The sequence below is a fragment of the Accipiter gentilis genome, chromosome 7 (genome assembly GCF_929443795.1).
Source record: "Accipiter gentilis chromosome 7, bAccGen1.1, whole genome shotgun sequence".
Classification (NCBI taxonomy): Eukaryota; Metazoa; Chordata; class Aves; order Accipitriformes; family Accipitridae; genus Astur; species Astur gentilis.
The window spans coordinates 7,032,780-7,052,019 of NC_064886.1; the positions used below are offsets into that span (position 1 = coordinate 7,032,780).

At 54.3% G+C, this 19,240-nt stretch overlaps 1 protein-coding gene and 1 long non-coding RNA gene across 3 annotated transcripts in view; one reads left to right on the top strand and one right to left on the bottom strand.

The window, feature by feature from the left end:
• The first annotated feature begins 904 nt into the window (after nucleotides 1-904).
• LOC126040845 (uncharacterized) lies at nucleotides 905-19,233 on the top strand. The gene is made up of 5 exons (XR_007506727.1): nucleotides 905-2,461; nucleotides 3,572-3,770; nucleotides 4,407-4,546; nucleotides 5,462-13,189; nucleotides 18,958-19,233. It is a non-coding gene; the product is annotated as an uncharacterized LOC126040845 (long non-coding RNA).
• Nucleotides 15,503-19,240, bottom strand: part of PPIL2 (peptidylprolyl isomerase like 2) — a 74,284-nt gene continuing 70,546 nt past the window's right edge. For both annotated transcript variants that reach the window (XM_049805801.1, XM_049805800.1), the window contains 2 exons: nucleotides 18,609-18,748; nucleotides 15,503-16,879 (listed from right to left, as the gene is read on the bottom strand). In XM_049805801.1, coding sequence (XP_049661758.1) covers nucleotides 16,786-16,879; nucleotides 18,609-18,748 — 234 coding nt within the window. In that variant the 3' untranslated portion in view covers nucleotides 15,503-16,785. The remainder of the gene's footprint in view (nucleotides 16,880-18,608; nucleotides 18,749-19,240) is intronic.

A 19,240-nucleotide genomic window follows, 5' to 3' on the forward strand; every position in this document is an offset into this window, starting at 1 on the left:
CGTTCTGCAGCTGACGGCCTGTCAGCAAACACCGCAGCAGCCTCTGCGCCCCATCAGCCCTCCGCCAGCACCCAACTGCGTCCAGATCAGCTGGCCTTCCCCTGGGTTTTGCTTTCACCTTGCGCTGTTGACGTTTGTCCATACTTTTTAGCCTCATTTTGCCATTCCTTTTTCCCCCCGCATTCCCCTGCCCTTATTAACATCGTTTAGCCAGTGCCCAGGAACTCTCCCATGCCCCATGAAGCCCAGAGCCCCTTCTGCTTTCCCATGCTTTCCGCATCTGGATGGCTCCGTGCCCCATCTCCCAACATCAACCCGTGCCCTGTCCGTGCCTGTCCAGGGAAAAAAAAAAAAAGTTATCTGAAGGTTAACACGGGGCCCTGAGCAGGCCAAGTGTGGGGTTGGCATCATACTCTTGCCCCACACCGTGGGTCCTGCCGGCTGGAGCCCTGCGTGGCGTAGCCAAAACGAGAGCCCCCACCTTGCTCAGCTGCCCGTCCCTATCCTGAGAACACCCCACAAGGGTGCAGGGCTGGGGTGTCCCCGGTGCTGGATGCTGCCAGCACAGGGCAGTGACTCATTTTGCTGCTTGGGGCTCTGGGTGTGGATGTCTTGCTCGTTTCTCGCCTCGGCAGCAGCAGCTTCGCTTGATCAAGGGCTTTTGCTCCTCGCCCGGCGCAGTGCAGGGTGGCCGGCGGTCGTGGTCCTTGTCCACTGCGCAGTGTCTGATCGCATCAGGCCACAAACTTGGAGCAAAACTACCTGCCTCATCCCTTGGTTTCCTAGAAATCCAGTGGCCGGCTTGGCAAGCAGAAACCCAGTCCACAGGGCTTGTTAAATCAACACAGCGGTGACCATTACACGGAGATTTGCATGACGAAGTGTTTGCAGCTGTGCCGGAGGGGGGGCGGGGGGGGGGGGGGATGTTTTTTAATCTTTGCTTTTTTTTCCATTTTTGCTATAGAGGCAAAGCAGCCCTTCGAAACGGCGCAGAGGGACACAGCCTGCATGCACAAGCAGGCAAATCGGGTGTTTGAGCCGTGTCTGCCCACTGGAGCCCAGGAGGACACGCTGCCCGCGTCCTGCAGTGCCTGGGCACGGCTCCTCCGCTGCCAGCCCTGGTGTGGGGCAGGCTGCCGGGCAGCCCGGGGCGGCAGGGGAAGGCGTTGGGAGCTCCCACTGGAAACCAGCCCCAACCCAGGGAAACAAGCCACCAGGCACTGCGCTGGGGCCGTTAGATGCTCAGGCTGGTGGCGTTGGAAGAAAAACTATTTCAGTGCAATGAACATAACCTGAGATGCAGCTGCAAGCAATGGGCTGCGGGCAGCGTGCCCAGCTGTCCTCGGAGGTGGGAGTCCCCAGAGCCCTTCTCCAGCCCTGAGTGCACCCCTGACCTCGCAGCGACGCTGCGCCTTGCCATTGCTTTTCTTTCCACCTCTTGGCTTCTCTTTTCCCTTTGCCTTTTTTTTTCCTCTCTTCTCTCTTTTTTTCTTTTTCCCTTTTGTCTCCTTGGCTCTTTCTCCCTTTCTGCTGTGCCACAATCAGACAAAGCTTGACACCCGGGAGCAGTTATTAGCTTTGTGAGATGCTGGTGTCCAGCAATACCATGGCCTGACTTTGCTGGCTGGGACACAACCTTTCCCGGGGGAAGGAGCAGCGCTGATGCCTGTGTCTGCCTGGGAGGGAGCCTGGCCGGTTTCAAGGTGCAACATCCGAGCCCTTTGACGGTACGAGTTGTTGGTCTGGCGCCTGTTAGCGAGCATTAACACGCTGCGGTTTTGCCACTCAAAAATCCCAAGACTTGTAACAAGAGCTGGAGCTTTACCCAACGCTGTCAGTGTGAAGGGCTTCATGGAAACTTCTCTGGTTTCTGTGCATGTCTGCTCTGAAAGCCAAGCTTACCTCCTCTGAGCCATGCAGTAGGTCCCTAATTTGAATTATGTACAAGAGGCGAGGGCAGCAGCCAGGCTGTGCAAGCGTCTCCAGCCTTCACCTCAAGGGTCGGTGAAATGTGCCCCTGGGCTGGCCCAGCCGGGTTTCCCAGGCACCAGCAGCGAGCAGCAGTATCGGCAGAGCTGCTGGTTACCCCTCTTTGCCATTTTTCCCCAATTTCCCCTCTTTTTCCCGTTTTTACATGAAGCCGAGCTGCACAAACGTTTCATCCCCTGAGACGCTGGACCAAAACGTGGAGGTGGGTGCTGTCCTCCTAGGAAAATGTCCCCGCAGTCAGCACCGCCTGGCTCCAACGCTGCCTAAAACCTGCCTGAAAATGTCTGTGCCTGGATTTACTGCAGCCCTTTTGGGGTGCTGGGCAGGGACCTGCCTGTACGCGGGCAGGTTATGGGATGGATGCTGAAACCACCCGACGGGCAGGGATGCGGACCTGAGGACCATCCCCTCTGCTCCCCATCGCTCAGCACCCTGCCACCGCCTCTGCATGGCCCCGGACGACGTCTCCTTGGTACGAGCTCTGAGTGGCATCTGGTTTGGCTTCGCTGTTGCTCCCCGCGGCCTCGTTGCGTTGATTTTAATGGAAGATGAAAGCGTGGCAGGGGTGCGGTGGCGGCAGAGCCGGCCCCGTGCTGAATGAAGCTCAGGCTGGCGCCGATTCCTCGACAGAGCGAGCAGCCCTGCTGCTGTGAGTGGGGCCACTTGCTAGCCCTCACCCTTGGAAAAAAAACACATACACAGTGCTAAAAAAAAAAATCAGGCCAAACTCTAGCAATGTGTAACTTGTTTTGTTATAGCTTAGCTGCTGCAATACACCCCAGGCACTTTGCTGAACTGGCTGTTTAACCTACTCTTCCGATCCTTTTTTTTTTTTTTTTTTTTTTTTTGTAAGATGGGCACGCCACAAATTGCCATCTGTGCTTTTATGGGGAGGTCACAGACTGCGAAGATGTTTGTCTCCCCTCTGCGCATCTCCAGGCGGGAGGCTGGGAGTGTGTGCGTGTGTGTGTGTGTGGGGGGGGGGGTCCGCATCTAAGCACCCCATCCCCATGGCTGTGGGACACAGCCCAGGCACGGGTCTGGGGAGCACCCTGCCACAGGGGACAGGTGATGGCCAGGAGCCAACACCCTTCATTTCAGTGCCGAGTAGAAATGCCGCGTTACCGACTGATTAATTCTTCCCCGAGCATCTGCCACCTCCTCGCAGGGGCTGCCGGAGCCTCTCTGCCCCCCTGCCAGGAGAGCCCTTTGCCGGGCGCAGCGGTGCTGAGCCGGGTGCTTTCTTTTCCGGAAAGGTTTAAGATGCTGCCCGGAGCGTGAGAGGGTTTTGCTGACCCTGCAGCCTGTAATCTTACTCCTGGACTTTAGACACCTCCCGAAGCCGCTCTTGGCTCCGATCCCTGCTCCTCCATCCCCAGGACAGGCTGTAATCGTCTCTTGGCAGGACAGCCCTGACCTGAGTGCTCTGGCTCCCAGCAGATTTCCCCAGCCTCACCGAGTGTTTGCAAAAAAAACCAACAACCCCAATGATTTATTCACGACAGCTCAGCTGGGCGGAGGAAAAAAACATGTTGCTCTTTACATCTATTCTTAATTTTGTTTTTTTTTTTTCTTATGACAGAGGTTGCCAATAACAATACAGCAGGAACAGCTCCTGGCCCCATAACCGTCAGTTTTCTACCCTTTTTTTGGGGCAAGTGCCAGCCTGGTTTCTTGCCAGCCCGATGTCTGCTAACAAAGTGTCCAGCAGCGACGCAGCCAGGGATTAGCAATGGTGTGAACGAGCCATGGTCCCCCGGCCCCAGATGGTGATGGGGATGGTGAGTGACACCCGGCCCTTTGCTGCCTTTTGCAGTTATTGGGAGGTGACAGCTGCCTCCCCCACCCCAAAATAGCTGTTTATGGAAATATGGCCAGATGAAAGGCAAAACCAACACAGACAAGATAGGGCTTATAGGCCAGTGCTTCAGGATGGGAATTTTCCGGGACTACATTTATTCTGGAAATAAATAAGATGATGGTTCCCAGCCTTTCTGGTCCCACAGGATGAGGCTGTTGGTGGGGCAGCACCTACTGCACCCCTGCAAGACCAGACCTGGGAAAATCCCCACCGTGACGGGCAGAGGAGGAGCTGGGAAAGTTTGACTCAGCCCCGGCGAGGTGGAATTGATTTGTGTTAACTGGTTTCCTTGTTTGCACTGGGTGCGGGTCTGGCGAGGGAGCCGAGCTCTGCCTGGACGGTCCCCACCCCGCGGCCAGTGCCGCCCAGCATCCCCGCAGACCTGGCGTGGATAAGCACGCTCTTTGCCTTATGGGCGGGGTGGGGGGGGGAATACATCAGCGTCTTAAAATGCGACCCTCCAGGTTATTCACGATGTACATATATGCTCATAAATAAGCAAAGCTGTAAAAGTTGGTTAAACGTCTTCCTTGTGTCTCTGCCTGCCTCTTTGCAGATCTCCATGATGTCCGTAGCCATAAAGCACAGCGAAAAATGAGCTTATTCAGCTGAGGACCTGGGAATGCTGGGGACCGAGAGACAGCCCAGGACTGGTGGCGATGGAGCAGGATGGAGAAAGCAGGATTATCGCCTGGGGTGAGGCTGGTGCTGCCCAAATCGGGGCAGGGAAGGGACGGCACCCAGCCAGACTTCTGCTAGCCGGGATGCCTGCAGGACCGGGACACGATGCATCCGTCTCTGGGCAAAGAAAAGCAGCTTCCCTTTGACCATTGAAGCTTGGGAGTCCCCTTGACCCCCACCAGTCCCTTTCCCCCACAGGGCCTGACCCCCATTTCTGTGCCACCCAGGGTGTCCGGCGGTGAGAGCGGCTGTGGGAGAGGCCAGTGGGCTAAACCTTCCTCCCCCCACAAGCCCTGGGCTCCCTCCCTCCCTGCCGTGACACTGGCCCACAAACCCAGCTGCAAACCCTGGGCTGTGCAACAGCTAAATACTGGGAAACTGGGCGAGCGCCAAGGACTTTGATCCCCAGCCATAAAAACCTCCTCCACAAGCTGACTTCTCTTGCGAAATAACCTCCTGGGGAGGGGGGGGGGGGAGCTCTGAGCTGACGCGTGCTGCCCCCGCCGCCTTTGCGGCCCCAGAAAAGGGGGTTTGACTAGTAAGCGACGGGAACGCCTGCGGCCTCGTCCCGTAGCGGTGCGGTGCCAATGCCGGTGCCGGGCAGATGCGTGTTGCACCGAATACATGCGTTTACCTTGGACTGCTCCCAAGCGCTCCTCCCCGGGACATCTGCACATACCAGCTGTGGCAAGGCCAGCTGAAAACCTTCCCAGTTGGGAAACACCAAGCAGAGGGCATGTGCCTGGTGTGGCACCCAGCCCCTTCTTCTAGAGACGCCCATCGGGACAGGACAGGGAGCGCTGCCCACCCTGGGGCCGGGGACATGGGTTATATCAGAGTTATCAGAGGTAGACGTTAGTGTCTGCCTTAAAAACCTTAAAAAAGGGGGTTTTTAATTTTTTTTTTAATTTTTTTTTTTTCTCTTTCCAGGGGGTGCTCAGCAGCTGCAGCCCACCCCAGCTTGGGGTGGGCAACCCTGAGCTGTTGGGTGTGAGCCTTGCGCTGTGCTGGACATGCAATATCAACCTGGCCAGGTATGAAAGGGCCACAGGTCCTCTCTGCTAAAGGGCTCAATGAGCCACTGATGAACAATTTCTTCTTCCCATTTTTGTTACCTTTATTTTAACTCCAGCACCATCCAGCATGCTGGCAGAGCAGGGCCTTTTATGTTATTTAGAAGCAAACATAGGAAACAGAGGGAATTTTTTTTGTGAACACCAGATTGCGGCTTGATCAAGTCAAGGCAAAATGGGGTCTGCGCAAACGTGGATGTGTAAAAAGACGGCAGAAGAGCATCTGGGGCTTCTCATACCACTAAGCCTCCTAATGAGGCAAACACAAACCCTATCCCACAGTCCAAGCACCGCCAGATCCTCAGAGAAGGTGACAGACCCCCTCCCTGAGCTGCTGCTGCAGACATCCCAGATTTCCAGGCAGACACAGAAAGTGCAGGACCAAGGCTGCTGCGGTCACGGCCAGCCCCGCCGTGAGCTGCTTTTATTTTGCCATTCTGTGGTTAAACCCAGATTTTCCCTGATCTTGCTTGTCACTTTTATTAGCGTTTCTGCTCCTTTATTTATAACTGCAGCCTCGTCTCTCACACCCACGGACACACGTGTCAGCAAGACGCCTCTGCGCCGGGGGCTGATCGTCCTGAGGACGCGCCTCAATCTGCCACCGTGTCCCCGATCGTCCCCCGGGGCCGAGAAGTTTAGGGCATCAGTGCCATAAAGCCTTTCACATCACTCCGGTGTCATCTAGCCGTGGCTCCCCAAGCGCGGCAATAACTCGGAGTGTTTTTCCACTCTGCCAAGTAATCCGAGTGATTTCCAGCGCTCTCCTCCCCGTCTCCCTGCAGTCGGGCTCCGGTGTACATGCTCTCGGTCGTGCCTGGATTTTCTGATTTTGCAGCCCAGAGCTGCTCCCCTCCAGGGCGAGTGTTTCACTCACAGCACCCAGCTGGATCCCACCGCGTTCCAGGAGCGTCCAGCCGTTGCGGCTCCTGGTGCTGGCTGGGACCATGCAAAACTCGGTGCATTGGTGCTGAGCGGAGGAGCTCGCCGCAGGGCTGGGGCATCCGCTGCCGGCCCCCCGTGGTGCAGCGATGGCTCGGCAGCGTGGGAGAGTTTCCTTCTTTTATTAGCGAGCACGCTGAACTTTCCCGTACTCCCCACGACGTTCCCATGGATCGGGGTGAAATCAGGGTTTGGCTCCATGTTGGCCCCTGCACAGTGTCTGGGAGAGATGGGCCCGGTTCTGGTCCCAGTGGAGGGGATGGAGGCAGCATCACCAGCGTGCCTTTGCCTTCCCAGCACCAGCCGACCAGGACTGCGGTACCCACCAGCTCTGCGGAGCAAGGCATGGACACGGCATCTGACCCTTTCTCTGGAGAAAGGAATTTTTTTTTAACCATAAAAAAAAAAAAAAAAAAAAATCCCAACCCTAAGCATGTTTTTTAAGGAGAAACAACGATTAGAAATACTGTAAGCAGTGGAGACAAAGCACCAAAAATAGCATCCAAAGTTTCCTCCGTGCACTCTCCCTGCAGGCAGCCTGCACTATATTTGTCTTCACTTGCCATTTCTGCTGCAATCAATTTGCAATTGCCGCTGGCGAGGAACCCATCTATTAAAAGCTCGACTGAGATCTGTGGCGAAGATGTCTGTAACAAAAAAATCTGGCCGTTCATTAAAAAAAAATAAATAGTGTCCTCCTCTGCAGACCTTCCCGGCCCCAACAAAATCGACTAAAATCGTCACTGGCTGCGTTGTCCGGGCTCGGGAGCAGCTGTGGAAACCCAGCGCGGGTTTCCTTCCACGTGGGAAGGGATTTGCTCTGCAGCCGCTCAGGAGCTTGGAAGCACTTGGCGTTTGCTGCGTGTCGGTGCCTTATCTCCATGATTTGCTGCAGGCCGCCCTGGGGAAGGCAGATTCCTCCAGGGTCAGTTGCTTTTATCATAAAAACAAACGTTTTCTATCATCCGTTTCATCCCGGGATGAAAGCGCCGATAGGAATCACGCAACTCCGTGCACTGCCTTGGTGGGCCACGGTGCCAGGTGTTGCCGGGCGCTCCGAAGAAATGGGCTAGGAGGGATAGGGAAGGCAAACGGGAGCCTGGAGCCGTCCCTGCCTTTGCCTAAAAAATAACCCCATGGGGCTGCCTAAAAACCATAATAACCCCATGGGGCTCTCCGGTGGCACGGGGCTCTGCCCGCCAGCTTTCTGCCCCAAAGCATCACGGCCAGTCCTGGCACCCAACTGGTTTCTGCCAGACGCCGGCACCAGGTGGGCACCCGTCTGAACCCCCTCGGCTCGAGGAAAGGACGCGGAGGGAGGCAGGAGGGCGACGGGGCCGTTTGGAGGAGGCTGAAGGCACGCAGCCTTGTGTAGCCAAGCAAAACAGAGGCTGCGGGGGGATGCAATTGCTGCCTATAAATAGCACCGGGAAGCAAGCATTAGGGAGGGAAAAAAGCTATTCAAGCTAAAGGACAATGTTGGCACAAAAGCAAATAGATATAATTAGCCATTAATAAATGAAGGCCAAAGATTAGAGAAAGTGTCTAATATCAGAAAAGTGAGAGCTCAGAAGGCTTTCCAGGGGGAAAGGTAGAGGAGACCTCAACCAGTGTTTAAACCAGGCTGTGGCTATTTTTTAAAAGCCATTAAGTTACGAGCTGTCAAATGCAGCCTGCTGTGTCTGCAGATGAGCCTTTTTTTCTGTGTAAAAAGGGAAGATTTGGCCTCTCCGTGACGTCAGGAACCACAGAGGGGCCTGGGAAGCTGCCCCGTGCACAGCCCCACGGGTACAACCCCGATCCCCAGTGCTTCCTCCGCCCTCGAGCAGATCGATGGATGCCAGCCCTTCCTGGAGCCCTCCGTGCCCGCTCTGCCCTTCCCAACCCTGTCAGGGACCAAGCCTCTCTGGAGGGATGCTTTAATTCCCAAAGCTTCCCAGCAGTGCTGGGAGGGGTGGAGGCAGGTGCTGGGGACACGGGAGGTTTGGTCTCACCACGGTTAAGGCATCGTGCTGGCAGCGGCAGCTCCTGCCAGCCTGTCCGGCAGCGGCCAGCGAAGGGCTGCTGCGGCGGGCTACCTCCTACAGAGCCAGCCCAGGGCACTGCGCGGTCAGGAAGGCGTGATGCCCCTGCACCCTCCTTATCTCCGGAAAATAGCAAAGCAACCAGCCTGGAGTCATGCATAGAAGAAAAGCCAGCAGAGATGCAAACACCCCCCCCCCCCCCTGCCGGGCCGGTGACGTGGGAAGAGCCCCAGTGGAGGGAGCAGAGGGGTCTGGGAGAGGTGGTTGGTTTTCTTGCCTTTTTTACGAAAGCAAACCTGGATGAACAAGTAAATGGGGGACGAGTGACAGCGAGCATCGAGCTCGCTCGCCTCAGCCCCGCTGACCTTTAAACGGCGACCAGCGGGAGCAAAGTTGGCACTGGCATTGTAGCAGCCCCGAGACTTTGCAAAACTCTTGTTCAGTCCCCGAGCAAGAGATGGACGGGCACCCGTCATGCCCGTATGCACCCTCCTGCGTGTCCCGTGGCACAGCCCCGTCCTGGACGCAGGGACTGGTGCCTGCAGGACATCTGCCTCGTGCCCACATCAGCCCTCCACCCTGGCCCCGGCTCCATAAGCCCTGTCCCTGCAACCGTCCCCTTGGGAAAGAGCAGGGTGGAGACCCACAGCGTGTCCCCGTGGGATCTCAAACACCCCCAGCCTTTGTGGCAGAACCAGAGTTGACTGCTGTGAGCAGCCCCTGCAGTGCCGTGCCTCTACAAACCCCGGGACAGCTCTGCTCATCCGCGATAAGAGCAAGAACCCGGCGCAGGCAGGGAGCAGGCGGAGGGGCCCCATTATCTGCTATAGTCATTGCAGGCTGCCGCGATGCCTTTGCTTTGCTACCAGGGGAACTGTGGGATTAAATTTCCCTTGTAGGCTTCACAGAGAGCCCGGTGCCTTTCTGGAAAACACATTTTAGCCAAGAAGCCATTACTGGCTTGAGTGCAAATTGTACCGTCTGTGCTGTACAAGCAGGTGGAGTAGATAAAGCCGTGATCTCTCTGGCCTTGAAACCCTTCACTGACTCATGCAGCAGCGTTCCGTACTGTCCCTCGCGGGGCCGGCAGCACCTTGGCTGTCAAATGCTGTCAGCCCCGCGCAGCCACAGGGCCCCATCCTGTCCCGTCCTGTGCGGAGCAGCTCCAGCATGTGTCCGGGCTGGGGGGGGGAGACCGCAGGGCTGCCCCGGCCTTGGGGCTCAACCAGCTCCCGCTGCTGGGACTGGGGTGCAGGCAGCAGTGCAGGCAGCAGCGAGTGCCTGTGTGTCTATATGGGTATGGATGGTGGTGACAGAAAGACGGTTCCTCCTCGGTTGCTATTTCCAGCGGATGAAGTCACCGGGCTGCAGCGCCTGAGCTCAGCGGAGGGTGAGTCAGTGCCGGCCCTGCCGAGGTGCCGTGCGCGGCCCCCGCGGCCCCCGCCGTGCCCCATGTTAACGTGGCAGCGCTGCCGTGCACGACGACCGAGCTCAGCGGGGTTCAGGCTTTGCAGCAATGTGGTGTCAGGCCCCCCAGCCCCACTGCGGCTTCGCTGCAGGATGCCCCCCGGGCTCAGCTTTCCCCTCCACGGTCCCACTGCCACCAGCTCCAGGCAGCACCGAGGAGCTGCTTTTCAGAGCCATCTCAGCATTCGTCCCCAAAGGCCACATGTCCCTACAGTGCGAACATCCCTCCCGGCGCCACGGGGTGCCCCAGCTCGCGGTCACAATGTGCTTTTTGTTTAAAAATCCCTATGCACACTTTCGTACACGCTCTCGCCTGCGAACAGCCGTGTTGTGGCCGTCGGGCCCAACGCGGCACCGCAGGTCACCAGCTACCACTGCTTCTCGACGAAGGCAACCAGCGTGGGACACACAAGCTACGGTCGGCCACAAGACTGCATGGCCGCGACTGGTGCTCACTGGGCACCAGCAGCCACGGCTGGAGCCTCCCAAAACCCGCCTGGGCTGCCCAAAGGATGTGCAGGAGGTGGAGGCTGTGGGAGCAGGGAAGGGACTGAGCTGCCACAGCGGCTTTCACACCAGCAGGGCTGATGACACTGGGAGCCCCTCTCCTCTCCGATCCACCCATCGAGCTCCTTTTGCTTTTTTAGAGGTCCCGAGAAGCAAACCCGTTGCTGGCGGCTTGTGCCAGATGGGTGAGCTAAAGCAGCGCACGGGATGAGCGGGTGGCTGCACGGCAGGGCAGGAGGGTGTGATGCCGCCCCGTTGCCCCCCCCCCCCCACTACTGCAGCCTGGTCACAGCCTTGCACTGCAGCGGGGATCCCGGTCCCTGTGGGTGGCAGGAATGGGGACACCCAGGTCGAAGCTGATGGGGTTGGATGTCGCTGCCATGCAGGTGGGTGTCCCAGAGCGGAGGGGCTGTGCTCCCCAAGCTCTGAGCGCAGCCTCAGCTCCAGTCCCTTCTCTGCAGTCACAGCACAGGAGGGTTAAATCCTCCGCCATGCCAAATACGCTTTCCGAAGAAAGAGAGGAAGCGAGAAATCCCCGGCTGCGCTGTGCGGTGTAAACCATTGCCGGCCAGGGCAGGCAGCTGCCCGCCTCCTTCCTGTGCAGTCCGATTTAGTTTGTTTGCCTTTTCCAAAGCAAACAGTGTTAAAACTTGGAGGGGGGTGTTTGGCAATCCCCTCCCTTGCTTATAAAAGCTGCTTCCTGGCACAAGGTTTCCGGCATCCTGTTCCTTCCAAACACCGCTGGTGAGGGGTGGTGGGGGGATCCCAGAAATATTTGATACTTATAACCCAGCGTCCGAGCGCTAGGTTTATCTGCCAGCTGCTCCTACCAGCTGCAGGGTGGTCGTGGCCACGGCCATGCCTGCGGCTCCACCGCCGCCAGAGGGGACCGACATTGCCCATGCCCGGGTCACCGGTGCCCGGCAGGGGGGTTGCGAGAGCCCTGTGCCCCCACCGATGCTGTGCCCGCCTGGCTGCGTGTGCAACAGCGTGGAGCCAGCGGCACTGATCCTCCGGCACCCATCGGCTCCAGTGTGCTCAGCCTCCCCCTTCCTTCGAAGGGCTTGGCCTTGGCTTGGCTGCATTTAGCACTTCAGCCCTTCACTGCTTTTGCTTAAGCCCTGGTTGTGGTACGAGCATCTGCCACCCGCATTTGGGGTGCGAAGACCCCACATTTGGGATTTGGGCAGTGGAGACCAGCCCTTGACGTGCCAGCGTAGACAGTGTTAAACCAACACACTGCTGCTTTTGAACCAAAACCCCGTACTTCTCTGCAAGCCCATCCACACGCAACCGTAAAACCTGCAGCTGCCCTAAACTATTTCTCTCTCTCTCTAAAGACAACCTTTACCTCGCTGTCCTTAAAGCCTCAAGGCCAGTGGCACAAACTGCATCAACTCAGAGCAGATCTCCCAGGCAGCCGCACTACACAGCCATGCTGGACGCGGCATTGCCGCTGCATGCGTCCTACAGGACCACGGGCTCTTCCAAAGGGAATCGGGCAGATGAACAGCAGCTTTTGCTGCTGCTTCTTTCTGCAATTAATTATGCTTTTCCTGCTAGCCGAGGGACGCAAAGCCTCAGCATGCTCCCTTGGTTTCAACAAGATGGCCTTTGGTGCAGACCCGTGTGCCACGGCAGCAGGGACGCAGCTGCCCCAGAGCCACTGGCGAGCAGCTCATCCCGGGGGACACACGCAGCACCTGCAGGAACCCCGCAACGACCCGAGAAGTGGATTTTTGTTTTCTGCTGGAAGTTTTGCAGCCAGTGAGGGGGAGGCTGACTACTGCCCTTGAACCGAAGCTGCGTTGAAGCTCAGATCATGGAGACTGGGACAAAGCCAAGGGGACCAAAGGGCCACAAATGCCCCCTTGCCTGGGCAAGGAAGCGAGTGCTCGTCCTGGCCTCTCACCTTGAGGTTTCTGGGGCCAAGTTGGGTTGGAAAATGCAGAAACGGAGCTCAGCAGCCCCAGCAGAGGCTGGGGTCAGTAGGTCTGTATTGGAGCCAACACACAGACACATGCCACCCCATGGGCCAGAGGGACAGGCACAGCCCTGTGGCAGGGGCACACAGAAGCACTAAGAGTCGAGAAACCTCTGCAAAAAACTGCCAGGAATTGGCCAGGAAGGACCCAGAGAGCAAAATGGATCTCTTCAAGTATTTGGTCCCCCTCTGCAAGGTTCCCAAGGACGCCTGTGCAAGGTGGAGGCACCAGCACGGGTGGCTGCCTGGGGACAGGGACGGGCCACCTCTGTGATGTGCCCTACTGGGTTCCCAAACCTGTGAGGCGAGGAGTGCCCAAGGAGGCAGTCCCGGGTGCTTCTCACCTCCTCTGCTTTAGCTCCTTCGCCCCACGGGTATGGCAGCCACCTCAAGGGTCTGGTAGCTGCAACTGGCACGCCAGGCTCTGTCGAGGAGTCCTGGCACAGCCGGCAGCCCTTCCTGTCCCCATCCCCGTCCTACCCACCATCACAGGCTCCTCCAGGTTGTCTCTGTCCGTTCCTCTCTACCCATGCTCTGCTCTGCTTCTGGTACCAATGGCATCCCAACAGCAGCCGGTCCAGGGCCCGAACATCTTCCACATGCCCACCATTCAGGGTGAAGAGAACACGACAGATAAATCCTGGAGCAGTACCTGGTAGAGGTATGTTCCGTGTGGTTTTTAATTCACAGTAAGAAGTAGTAAATTTAGCACAGATGGGAAGTGAGCCAAGCCATGCTGGACTGAACTCTGTATGCACCTCTCTGCTCCACCCCAGTGAGACCCTTGCCCATACGGCTGAGGGTGGTTTGGGCTCTGGGGAATGGTCATTGCCCGGTCCCTTTCAAGAAAGGAGCTGGAGGGAGAAGCAGAATTTTCTTGGGAGACCTTGAAGCACAGTTTGACTACTCACAATTCATGGCCCCACATGAGATGGGTACCTCTATGATCTACCACATGATGCTGAAGCAGAGCAATTGCTTCTATGAGCTCTCGCTTCCAAGAAGAGTGGGCTGTAGCAATTCCAGCCAGTGGGGAACAGGCAAAATTAAACTGAACAACAATATTTTGGGCTTTTTCTCTTGGTAAATATGGAAACAGAGTTGCAGCTAATTTAGCTGGAAAACCATTCATTTAGTGCTGTTTCCCACACAGACAATACAATGGTCCTCGAGGGGCCAGGCTGAATTCATGCCAAAAAAAGCAAAGGTGAAGAACTGAGTCTCCCGCAAGCCCCACGTCTTTGTGCGGCTGTATGGTCATGGCTGCCAGCCCCACCACATGCCACCACCTTCTTGAGGGTGTTTTGTGCTCGTGGTGTTCCCTGCTACAGTGCCAGATCTCAGGAAACGATGAATTTACTGGTCACCCAGTGCCTCTGCCTTTCAGCAAAATGACCCAGGTATGGAGCAATGCAAAGTAAGAGAGTGCTGGTATTATTCTAGCCAAGGCCAGACAAAAACTATTTCAGCCTCTGGTTAAAATCCTACTTTTTCTCTCTAAGCACATTTACTGGAAAAGTGTCAAAGCCAAAGAATGTAAAAATGTGCTTACAAATAGCACAGTGGTTCCCAGGAGTGAGTTTCTGTAGTAAGGCTGCACAATTCCTGCCTATGCCTCCATACACGGCATGAGCTGCTTTGGGTATTCCTCTTAACACACCACCCTTGCTGGAGAACCAAGCGATGAAAGGGGCAGAAAAGGTTTCAGCAAAGCCTCCTTTCTCCCCTTTCCTGACTCAGGTAGTGGAAAGTTTGCACGTCGCCCTGCAAAGAGCCAGCTTTTGTAAAAACAAGGGCTACAACACACTGAAAAGCTGAAGTTAAAAAAAAAATTGACCAAGTATGCAAAAGTACAGGTGCGGGAGGGAGCAGAGAGGTGGGAATTCAGAACAAAAATTTGCTGCAGGGTCTGGCTGCCTGAGCACCGACGTGCTCGCTGCCCTGCAGAGGCTCTCGGTACAAACCCCAGCCCAGCTGCTGACTCAGCACACAGCCTCGGCCAAACCGTTCAACCTCCGCGCACCGCTGCAGCACCCTGGGGACGAGCCAGAGCCAGCATCTCCCAGCTTGGGTCCCACCAACAACAGCAAGGAGCACTGGCAGACCAGCCCAAATTCAGGTCGAGTGGTGAATGGAGGCTGCTTAGAGCAAAACTAAAAGGGTTACGCTCAGCCCTTCCTAGAAGCCAGGAAATTGCTCTTTCTTTTGTGTCTGATGTTATGGTGGGAAATTGTAACAAAACGAGCAGCGCAAAGGCAGTGCTTGGAAGGGCAGCAGTCCTGTCTGCACTTTGCACGGGAGTGGTCCTTCATGGGCTGCAGTGAGCTCTGCCAAAAAACAAGTAGAAAGGGAAAGCGCGTAGTTATCTCTGCAGCCTGCTGCCTCGAAAGGAAACTGTCCCTTATATCAATCTGTAACAAGGACTCTTGCTGAAACAGGAGTCCTTGCCACACCTCTGTTGCCTTCCTTGTAATCAAAAGCTCCTTTCTTTCATAATAATCTCCATTTTAATCAAGTACAAAAAAGCATTTTACTCTCATGGATTTCATTAAACTGCCCATTCCAGCTCAAGCAACACTGAACTTGACGACTCAAAATGTGCTGAAGTAGAAGTTAGGTAGAAGGGATCAATAACATTTTATCAGGAAAAGGCCAATCCAGAAGAAGCAAGAGGTTTCAATAAACACAAGAAACTCAGCTTGAGGAAAGTACCATCATATCCCCTGTTCCAGGAATCAAACACGTTCTTTCAAACTTACACACTGCAAAATGCTGCAAAACAAAAACCCCCTATTATTCTTTCAAACTAGTTTGAACTTCCTGTGATATAACAAAGATGTAATCATATCCGCAAAGATCCCAGAGTTCCTTATGAGCATCTTAAAAAGTAGGAATGAATCATTTCTTTCTGTGACAATCAACTTTGCAATACCATGATCTTGGAAATGACAGTTGAAGAGTCAAAGGCAAGCACTCAAAAGAAAATAAAATCATTTAATGCAAAACATTTTACCAAAAGTTTTTACAGCAATTTCATATAAATGGAGTCTTCTCTTAAAATGTGAAACCACCAATATAAATGTATCGTTACAAAGCTGATTACAAAACTATCTCCTCAGCCACACAGAGAGGTAGGAAGGGTATTTCTGTCATCTGAAAACACCCAAGATGAACTGAAAAGTAATGTTCAGGATCTAGCCTCTACATCTAAGTGATGGTAACACACTTAGGTTTTTTTGATTAAAACTTCACAGGCTGATATATCTCTACCTCATAAGGCCTTTACTAAGCTTCTTAATAATTTGTAGGTATGCAATGGAAATATCTGAGACGCCTGTCAGCTATATTATATGGTTTTACCTAATGATGGGAAGACTGATGTCAGGGCAATCTACAGTGTGTGTTCCCCCACAAAGAGAAGGCTTTAGGGACGGTTAAAAAAACCAAAAGTTATTTCTATTCCTGCTCAGTTGCTCCAGGCTGTTGTTCCCAGCACCCAAGGGCAGGTTTGAGCTGGTGTGTCCTGGCCCATCTGGCTGCCCAGTGGCTCAGGGAAGGCCAGCCACTGGGAGGAACAAGTGGTGCAGCCACCCCAGCCTCCTTATCTAGATTCGCTGCTTCTCAGGCTGTCAGAGACTTAAACGGGTACAGAGAGAGCTCATTTTGGAGCAGTCAGTCCAGCCAGGAGGCAGGCCCGCAATGAGGAAGAGACAGAATTGGTCCTTGTTGAGAACTAGCAAAAGGCAGCTGGAAGGGAAGGGCAGGACAGGCTGGAGCCCTCTCCTCCCCTCCGGAAAGCACTACAGCAGCACAGGCGCTTCCCCAGCACATTAATTCATTCCTTCATCTGGCAGAGTTGGCTTGTCTGGAAACGATTACCTGTAAAAGGAGCTCTTTCACCAATGTAGCTGTTCACTGAAGTAGCGTCCTGTGAGGCTGGGCTCTGCCTGGTCTGCTGCCAGCCAAGCAGAGAAAGGCTCCAGCTAATCCTCAGTGGAGCTGGGCTGCCTGCTCCCCGCTTAGCAAAACAACAACAAAAAGGCCTTCGAGGAAGATGCAGTGGGGGGAACACAGCTCTCTAGAAAACAAAGCCACATTAACCAGCCTTAACAAAGCAACAGTTTTCTTTCCCAGTGGAAGGGCAGGCTGGTGCCTTCCCTCCCCAGGACAGACTGTCTTTCGGGCTCTTCGGGGACATGTGGGAGGTCGCCTTTTCTTTTTTTGCTGTGCTGCTCCAGTGCTAGGCTCCCCGTGCTGCTACCAGGAGCTGAAGTCCCCGAAGCCTGTGCTCTTTTTCTCTTTCTTCGCAGCTGTGCTGGTTGAGGGCCCGTCATCTTCCACGCTGCGCTTCCTGGAGCCAAAATGAAAACAACTCTCAGGGACTATTTACTGTTCGGTGGGACCAGGGCAGCTGGTTGCCTTTCCTCTCCCAGCAACGTCTATATTGGAGCCAGCTCATCCCTTATCAATTAGAGAGGAGTGCAAGCTCCATGCCAGCATGGGGACTGCAGGGGGGTGGGGATGGGGGCCTTTGGTATACCCAAAAAGAGGGAAAGTGTGTCAGTCTGCGGGGATGGTTTGGGTCAGGCTTTGAACACTTCCAGGAGCGTGTTCAAAACCCAACAAGTTCTCCAGGTCAGAGCGGAAGATTTAACAGCTATTCATTTTTAGCAGTCACAATGAGAATGTGAGCCACAAGTTCTCTCCCTGTCTCCTCACCTGCATTTGTGGCAGCAAAAGGATTTATGGGGAATTAGGTGTAAAGCAGCTGGGCAAGTTTTTCAGATCCTTTCCTGTTTCCTGAGGACAGCCTGTTGCAGTCGCTGCTGGCTATTCACAGCCTCTCTTGAGCAGAGTTTGCAACCCCATGGAAACACTACTCAGCCAGCTCACGTGCTGTGGTTTTATTGACCGATATCAGTAGCTGATAGGGAGAACCCTGAACCTGCCAAAGGGCTGCTACAGCCCAAACTCCCAGTTTCAAGGCAGGCTGCAATGAGTGAAGGACTAGGAAAGAAAAGTCCTTTCTGTACTACTTGGCCCTTTCCACAGAGCTGCAAACTCTGCCTGGGTTTCCTCTCTAAATACAGTGCAGAATGGCAGCAATTTTAAGCTAAACAGTATTTTAAGGGACGAGCAATATTTTGTAACTGAAACACTTAACTGACACACCAAACTGACCTACATGGGCTAACATAGTTTTGTTCTCACAGTTATGCAAATGCCTGTAAGTCACGCAGGCACATACAAGCTGAATAAATAGCTGTCCAGATCTGTGGATGCATAAATACATGCCTTTATGCAGCAGACAGACAACAACATTTTTGCAAATGCTTTTAGAGAAGTCTGAAAAAAATCAAGTGGAAGGCATCTATTTTAATTTATCCAAAACTCATGCAAAGCTGCCACTCAGGTGGGATTCTGTATTGTCTTTAGGAAAGCAAGCGATGCTGCCAATCCCAACGGGTGTACAAAGGGTGACTGGGAGAGGATACTTTAGCACAAGCCTGTACAACCAGCCAGGCACCCTGGAGCTACTTGCCAGACGCCCTGTGCTCCCACGGCAAGTCTGGGAACCTGCTCCCCTTTCCGGCCATTTCAGTTGTGCTGGTACAACTGTTCATGTGGCTGAACAGGGAACCAGATCAGCAGCCTGATAAGGGCTTAAGGCAACTACTTTGTGCAGGGGAGAAGCTGCTAAAAGAGAAACATCTGTGGGACTGTGGCCTTCAGAAATAGCTGCAGAAGAGGAAAAGAATAAAAGATGATGTAGGAAGTGACACAATACAGTTCCTCAAGGACTTCTGAGTTGTGGAAATGTATCCACAGTTCTGAAGTCAGCACACGCTGTTAAAGACCAACTTGGTCACATTCAAGTGCTGAAAGAAAAGCTCAGTTAATTTGTAATCTTGAAAAACTACAGAAGTAGAGGTAACTCTTGACTGTTAGGACTGCATGAAGGTGTCTTTGGTTTGTACCAGCAGACTTTGCAAACACCTGAGCAACGGCACTGGACAGGGTGAGAGTCCAGCAGGAAAGGCAACTAAAACACTCAAAGTTCAGAAGGGCAGGGAACTCACGTTGCAGCCATGTTAATGTATTTTCCAATCCCCTGCCGGTAAGTTTTAGGAGTCTGGACCTCTTTCTTTGGTGGGACTGCCTCAGCTTTTGTTTTGGCTGCTTCTTCTTCTAGCTGGACCTTCTCTCTTTCTGCAGCAACCTGTGGGAAGCAGAGAGTGCAATCTGTTGCAAGAGCTAGTCCAGAGTAAGGAGAAAATGTATACAATTGTTTGAAGCTTTAAAGCACTCTAAAACAGCAATCAGCACCACTATGATTACAGGGCAGGCTTTAGGAGACAGACCTCAAGGGCCACTACAAACAGGCTTTCTGCAGCCATTATAACAAAACTCCTCTCTTCCCACCTGCAGCTATCCATAACTACTGTGGGCATTTGGAAAGGAAGCCATTATAAGTGTGATGGACTGGGAGCTGTGCCAGACTCAGTTACAAGACCTCTCAGCTGAAAGAGCGGCGGTGATCCTGGCACACAAGGCAATGCTGAATGGCAGCTGTTTAATCTTAGCTTGCAACCACATGGGACAGGGGCTGCCCATGTTCACAGAAAAGGCATTAAGTTACAAAGTTCTCCAGAGAAGAGCTTTGGCCTTTCACAAAAAACCAACCAACCAACCAACCAACCAACTATCCTCA